The 7615-nt window shown below is 46.7% G+C and overlaps 1 protein-coding gene across 1 annotated transcript in view; it reads left to right on the top strand.

Annotated features, from left to right (window-relative positions):
• Positions 1-2308: 2308 nt before the first annotated feature.
• The window catches only part of LOC138652098 (taste receptor type 1 member 3-like), a 38140-nt gene continuing 32833 nt past the window's right edge, over positions 2309-7615 (top strand). The window contains exon 1 of the mRNA XM_069742834.1: positions 2309-2564. Within this exon, the coding sequence (XP_069598935.1) occupies positions 2365-2564 (200 nt within the window). The 5' untranslated portion in view covers positions 2309-2364. The remainder of the gene's footprint in view (positions 2565-7615) is intronic.

The raw sequence follows: 7615 nt of genomic DNA, 5'->3' as shown, positions 1-7615 counted from the left end.
CCTCTGCGTGGTTGTTTGTAGGTTTTTGTGCTGACCGCAAAGCTATCTTTACTATCCTCGGTCTGTTCAGTAAGTCGGGCCTCACTTTGCTAAAACCTATTTCATCTCTGCGTTTGTATTTTCATCTTACTCACAGTCATTATATGTGGGGGGCTGCCTTTTCCTTTGGGGAATTTCTCTGAGGCAAGGTAGGCTTATTTTTCTATCTTCAGGGCTAGCTAGTTTCTCAGGCTGTGCCCGAGGCGCCTAGGTCTGGTCAGGAGCGCTCCACGGCTACCTCTAGTGTGGTGTGATAGGATTAGGGATTGCGGTCAGCAGAGTTTCCACGTCTCAGAGCTCGTCCTATGTTATTAGTAACTATCAGGTCACTTTGTGTGCTCTTAACCACCAGGTCCATTGTGTTTCTGAATCACCAGTTCATAACAGTTGTCTAGATCGCTGCAGCGTCGCTAAATGTGACGGTACCTTTAGTACTAGCAGGCACGGACATACCTTTGGTGCAACCTGTGCAGAGGCTCAGGGGCCCGAGAGGTTTGGGGCTCATTTCAACCTCCAAATCAGGTGGAATTCTGCATTATGAGGAGCTATTGGACGGCAAAGCCCCATATATTGTTCTGGCACAGGGACCATCTTCTGTCTATATCCACTTTTGAGTACTAGAAGATATTTAGGATGGAGTCACATTAGCGAATGCCATCCGATGGAGAGCTAATGATTCTCGGCTCCAGCTCTGCTGTGAGTGTCAGTTGTCTGTGCTCCGATCTTCTCACGTCACAGAATCACAGCACATGTGCGGAGGAGACGGAGAAAGTAATTTCTCCATCTCTATTGCCGTCGTCCACGGGAATCGCACTGCACTCGAGTGACATCCAAGGACAGTGCAATGTTTCACTCCCCCCCATAGACTTATATGGGGGAGTGCGATCCGAATCTCGGATGCCATCGCAACATGCTGCCGGATCAGCTTGAGAATATAATCGCAGATGTGAGCTGCCTCATAGTTTAACTTTGGGCCAAATGCAACCCAATTTTTCATCGGATTGCACTCGTCCGATTACATCGCAAGTTGTGAAAACTGGTATCAAAGTTCTTCTTCAGATGACGAGATCCAAGTGTATGTGGACAACACAACACCATGACTATAGGTTCCTTGTCTACTCCACTTTTAGCTTAGCCAGTGTAAAGTGCCATGGGATCTCCAAGTACAGGCTTCCCTGGTGCTGGCAATGGCTCTATTTGGACCTTATGCCCAAACTCAAGTCTGCCTTATGACGTTAGTTGTTATAAATAATGCAAGGCTCCAGATTGTGAAGACAAAACCCGGCAGCCATTCTTAGCAACGCTTGGAACACTGTCACATAGTAAGGAACCAAAACCGTTCTTCTTCCTCCACTTATTTTGAAAACCTAAAGAAAGAAAGCCGAACATGTGAACAACACGGAAAATAGGGACCAAGAGTATAAGGATAAAATACCTTCATTTAACAAACGTGGTAAGAGGTAGCACCACATACAAGAGGTGCCGCACAGTTAATGGAAAGAAAAACATGATAACAAAGAATATATATATCTAAAAAGCCACACCACTAGGTAGCATCAGAGGCAATAGAATATGACTCGTGAACGCAGGCAGATGAAACATTAGTGCAGACAAGCCGGGAATGCAATGGAGCACGAATAGATTACCTGGGTGGATGATGGTTACAGTGGGGAGCACACACCCCGACGCGCGTTTTGGACGGTGTCCTTCATCAGAGAGTGTGATTTCTCCACTCATTTTGGGAAAGACAATGCTGTTTCGATAGACTTAAGAAGGATTAAAAAAGCAAGCTACAGCTGGACATGCGCATTGGATGTATGTCTACGTAACCTCCAGATTTTATCTAAAATTACCTACCATGCAATGTACATGGTGGCCTTCCAGTTATCTCCGTCTAAACATCGGATCCTACTCAGAACAATATTATGCGATGGGGCTGTGCGCATATCCGATATTTTCCTGAGACCAAATGGTCCAAGAAAAAAATATTAGGGTATGATCTTTGCCTCTGATATTCAGGTCGTACTCGCCCATTCGTGGCCATGGGTCTGTGGCCGAGCCATTGTGCGTGGGTACGGGGTTCGCCAGGAATGGCTGTTACCATTCTGAGGGTTATGGCCATGATTGCAAGTTACTATTGGATCCTAAATCAGGAGCCCTGAAACATCATTAGCAAGTCACATATTTGCACAGATCCACCAGCTGCAGAGCGCAGTACACAAATACACAAGAGCAAACAGTGGCTTATTTTCATGTCCTCCACAATCAGCCCATCTACCTGTTCAGCAGTACCAATGGCACACGTGAACCGGGCTCCTGGTGGACATGTCGGGATTTTCTCTTATTGCCATTGTATCAGTTGTCTATTGCTTGTCGCTGCCGGCTTTAACGAAGGAGCAAAACTCGACTAATCTGACATTCTTTAGCTCGCCGGGAGACTTCAACCTGGGCGGCCTTTTCGCTATTCATAATGAAGCAAAAGCATCACTCAACTGGACGAGAAATGAAACCATGCAATGCAAAATGTAAGTTTATTTTTAATTTGCAAGGATGTTGTATCCAAAATAATAATATATATATACAGAATGGGCAGCAAAGTGGATTTGCAGCGCTGGGGTCCTGGGTTCACATCCCACCAAGGACAAAATCTGCAAGGAGTTTGTATGTTCTCCCCGTGTTTGCCTGGGTTTCCTCCGGGTTCTCCGGTTTCCTCCCACATTCCAAAGACATATTGATAGGGATTCTAGATTGTGAGCCCTGATGGGGACAGTGATATTAATGTCTTTAAAGAGCTGTGGAAAATGAGTATAGTAATGATAACCTATGGATATGTACTTCGCAGAAATATATTATTATTATTTATTTATATAGCACCATTGATTCCATGGTGCTGTACATGAGAAGGGGTTACATACAAGTTACAGATATCACATACAGTAAACAAACTAATAATGACAGACTGATACAGAGGGGCGAGGATCCTGCCAGTAAAAATATGGATTTAGTTTTACTAGTGCTATCATCATTTAATTTGTTAGTTAACCCCTTCCCGACCCATGACGCCACGTAGGCGTCATGAAAGTCGGTGCCAATCCGACCCATGACGCCTATGTGGCGTCATGGAAAGATCGCGTCCCTGCAGATCGGGTGAAAGGGTTAACTCCCATTTCACCCGATCTGCAGGGACAGGGGGAGTGGTAGTTTAGCCCAGGGGGGGTGGCTTCACCCCCCCGTGGCTACGATCGCTCTGATTGGCTGTTGAAAGTGAAACTGCCAATCAGAGCGATTTGTAATATTTCACCTATTATAACTGGTGAAATATTACAATCCAGCCATGGCCGATGCTGAAATATCATCGGCCATGGCTGGAAATACTAATGTGCCCCCACCCCACCCCACCGATCGCCCCCCCAGCCCCCCGATCTGGCCGGTACACTGCTCCGGCTCCCCTCCGTCCAGTGCTCCGCTCCCCCCCGTGCTCTTGTCCGCTCCCCCCGTGCTCCAATCACCCCCCCGTGCTCCAATCACCCCCCCTGCACTCCGATCCCCCCCCCCCCGGTGCTCCATTCCACCCCCCCGTGCTCCATTCCAGCCCCCCCCGTGCTCCGTTCCACGCCCCCCGTGCTCCGTTCCACCCCTCCCGCGCTCCGATTCCCCCCCCCGTGCTCCGATCCCCCCCCCGTGGTCCCCCCCTACCCCATCATACTTACCGATCCAGCCGGGGTCCCGTCCGTCTTCTCCCTGGGCGCCACCATGTTCCAAAATGGCGGGCGCATGCGCAGTGCGCCCACCGAATCTGCCGGCCGGCAGATTCGTTCCAAAGTGCATTTTGATCACTGAGATGGATTATATCTCAGTGATCAAAATAAAAAAAATAATAAATGACCCCCCCCCCCTTTGTCACCCCCATAGGTAGGGACAATAAAAAAATTAAAGAAATTTTTTTTTTCCACTAATGTTAGAATAGGGTTAGGGTTAGGGGTAGGGTTAGGGGTAGGGTTAGGGGTAGGGTTAGGGGTAGGGTTAGGGTTAGGGGTAGGGTTAGGGTTAGGGGTAGGGTTAGGGCTAGGGTTAGGGCTAGGGGTAGGGTTAGGGTTAGGGTTAGGGCTAGGGTTAGGGTTTCGGTATGTGCACACGTATTCTGGTCCTCTGCGGATTTTTCCGCTGCGGATTTGATAAATCCGCAGTGCTAAACCGCTGCGGATTTATGGCGGATTTACCGCGTTTTTTTCTGCGCATTTCACTGCGGTTTTACAACTGCGATTTTCTATTGGAGCAGTTGTAAAACCGCTGCGGAATCCGCACAAAGAAGAGACATGCTGCGGAATGTAAACCGTTGCGTTTCCGTGCAGTTTTTCCGCAGCATGTGTACAGCGATTTTTGTTTCCCGTAGGTTTACATTGAACTGTAAACTCATGGGAAACTGCTGCGGATCCGCAGCGTTTTCCACAGCGTGTGCACATACCTTTAGAATTAGGCTATGTGCACACTGTGCGGATTTGGCTGCGGATTGGCCGCTGCGGATTCGCAGCAGTGTTCCATCAGGTTTACAGTACCATGTAAACATATGAAAAACCAAATCCGCTGTGCCCATGGTGCGGAAAATACCGCACGGAAACGCTGCGTTGTATTTTCCGCAGCATGTCAATTCTTTGTGCGGATTCCGCAGCGTTTTACACCTAACATAGTAACATAGTAACATAGTAACATAGTTAGTAAGGCCGAAAAAAGACATTTGTCCATCCAGTTCAGCCTATATTCCATCATAATAAATACCCAGATCTACGTCCTTCTACAGAACCTAATAAATCACCTGTTCCTCAATAGGAATCCGCAGGTGAAATCCGCACAAAAAACACTGGAAATCCACGGAAAATCCGCAGGTAAAACGCAGTGCCTTTTACCCGCGGATTTTTCAAAAATGGTGCGGAAATATCTCACACGAATCCGCAACGTGGGCACATAGCCTTAGGGTTAGGGTTGGAATTAGGGTTGTGGTTAGGGTTGGAATTAGGGTTGTGGTTAGGGTTGTGAATAGGGTTATGGCTACAGTTGGGATTAGGGTTAGGGGTGTGTTGGGGTTAGTGTTGGAGGTAGAATTGAGGGGTTTCCACTGTTTAGGCACATCAGGGGTCTCCAAACGCAACATGGCGCCAGCATTGATTCCAGCCAATCTCGTATTCAAAAAGTCAAATGGTGCTCCCTCATTTCCGAGCCCTGACGTGTGCCCAAACAGTGGTTTACCCCCACATATGGGGTACCAGCATACTCAGGACAAACTGCGCAACAATTACTGGGGTCCAATTTCTCCTGTTACCCTTGTGAATCTAAAAAAATGCTTGCTAAAACATAATTTTTGAGGAAAGAAAAATGATTTTTTATTTTCACGGCTCTGCGTTGTAAACGTCTGTGAAGCACTTGGGGGTTCAAAGTGCTCACCACATATCTAAATAAGTTCCTTGGGGGGTCTAGTTTCTAAAATGGGGTCACTTGTGGGGGGTTTCTACTGTTTAGGCACACCAGGGGCTCTGCAAACGCAACGTGACACCCGCAGACCATTCCATCAAAGTCTGCATTTCAAAAGTCACTACTTCCCTTCTGAGCCCCGACGTGTGCCCAAACAGTGGTTTACCCCCACTCATGGGGTATCAGCGTACTCAGGAGAAACTGGACAACAACTTTTGGGGTCCAATTTCTCCTGTAACCCTTGGGAAAATAAAAAATTCTGGGCTAAATAATTATTTTTGAGGAAAGAAAACGTATTTATTATTTTCACGGCTCTGCATTATAAACTTCTACGAAGCACTTGGGGGTTCAAAGTGCTCACCACACATCTAGATAAGTTCCTTTCGGGGTCTAGTTTCCAAAATGGGGTCACTTGTGGGGGGTTTCTACTGTTTAGGCACATCAGGGGCTCTGCAAACGCAACGTGACGCCCGCAGAGCATTCCATCAAAGTCTGCATTTCAAAACGTCACTACTTCAATTCCAAGCCCCGGCATGTGCCCAAACAGTAGTTTACCCCCACATATGGGGTATCACCGTACTCAGGAGAAACTGGACAACAAATATTGGGGTCAAATTTCTCCTGTTACCCTTGGGAAAATTAAAAAATTCTGGGCTAAATAATTATTTTTGAGGAAAGAAAACGTATTTATTATTTTCACGGCTCTGCATTATAAACTTCTATGAAGCGCTTGGGGGTTCAAAGTGCTCACCACACATCTAGATAAGTTCCTTTCGGGGTCTAGTTTCCAAAATGGGGTCACTTGTGGGGGGTTTCTACTGTTAAGCCACATCAGGGGCTCTGCAAACGCAACGTGACGCCCACAGAGCATTCCATCAAAGTCTGCATTTCAAAACGTCACTACTTCACTTCCGAGCCTCGGCATGTGCCCAAACAGTGGTTTACCCCCACATATGGGGTATCAGCGTACTCAGGAGAAACTGGACAACAACTTTTGGGGTCCAATTTCTTCTGTAACCCTTGGGAAAATAAAAAATTCTGGGCTAAATAATTATTTTTGAGGAAAGAAAACGTATATATTATTTTCACGGCTCTGCATTATAAACTTCTATGAAGCACTTGGGGGTTCAAAGTGCTCACCACACATCTAGATAAGTTCCTTTGGGGGTCTAGTTTCCAAAATGGGGTCACTTGTGGGGGGTTTCTACTGTTAAGCCACATCAGGGGCTCTGCAAACGCAATGTGGCGCCCACAGAGCATTCCATCAAAGTCTGCATTTCAAAACGTCACTACTTCACTTCCGAGCCCCGGCATGTGCCCAAACAGTGATTTACCCCCACATATGGGGTATCAGCGTACTCAGGAGAAACTGGACAACAACTTTTGGGGTCAAATTTCTCCTGTTACCCTTGGGAAATTAAAAAATTGCAGGCTAAAAGATCATTTTTGAGAAAATAATTTTTTATTTTTATTTTCATGGCTCTGAGTTATAAACTTCTGTGAAGCACTTGGGGGTTCAAAGTCCTCACCACACATCTAGATTAGTTCCTTTGGGGGTCTAGTTTCCAAAATGGTGTCATTTCTGGGGGATCTCCAATGTTTAGGCACACAGGGGCTCTCCAAACGTGACATGGTGTCCGCTAATGATTGGAGCTAATTTTCCATTTAAAAAGCCAAATGGCGTGCCATCCCTTCCGAGCCCTGCCGTGCGCCCAAACAGTGGTTTACCCCCACATATGGGGTATCAGCGTACTCAGGACAAACTGGACAACAATATTTGGGGTCCAATTTCTCCTATTATCCTTGGCAAAATAGGAAATTCCAGGCTAAAAAATCATTTTTGAGGAAAGAAAAATTATTTTTTATTTTCATGGCTCTGCGTTATAAACTTCTGTGAAGCACCTGGGGGTTTAAAGTGCTCAATATGCATCTAGATAAGTTCCTTGGGGGGTCTAGTTTCCAAAATGGGGTCACTTGTGGGGGAGCTCCAATGTTTAGGCACACAGGGGCTCTCCAAACGCGACATGGTGTCCGCTAACAATTGGAGCTAATTTTCCATTCAAAAAGTCAAATGGCGCGCCTTCCCGTCCGAGCCCTGCCGAGTGCCCAA

Source organism: Ranitomeya imitator, chromosome 10 (genome assembly GCF_032444005.1).
Source record: "Ranitomeya imitator isolate aRanImi1 chromosome 10, aRanImi1.pri, whole genome shotgun sequence".
NCBI classification, from domain to species: Eukaryota; Metazoa; Chordata; class Amphibia; order Anura; family Dendrobatidae; genus Ranitomeya; species Ranitomeya imitator.
Note: the sequence above shows the minus strand (reverse complement) of the source record. Positions and strands in the feature narration are given on the sequence as shown.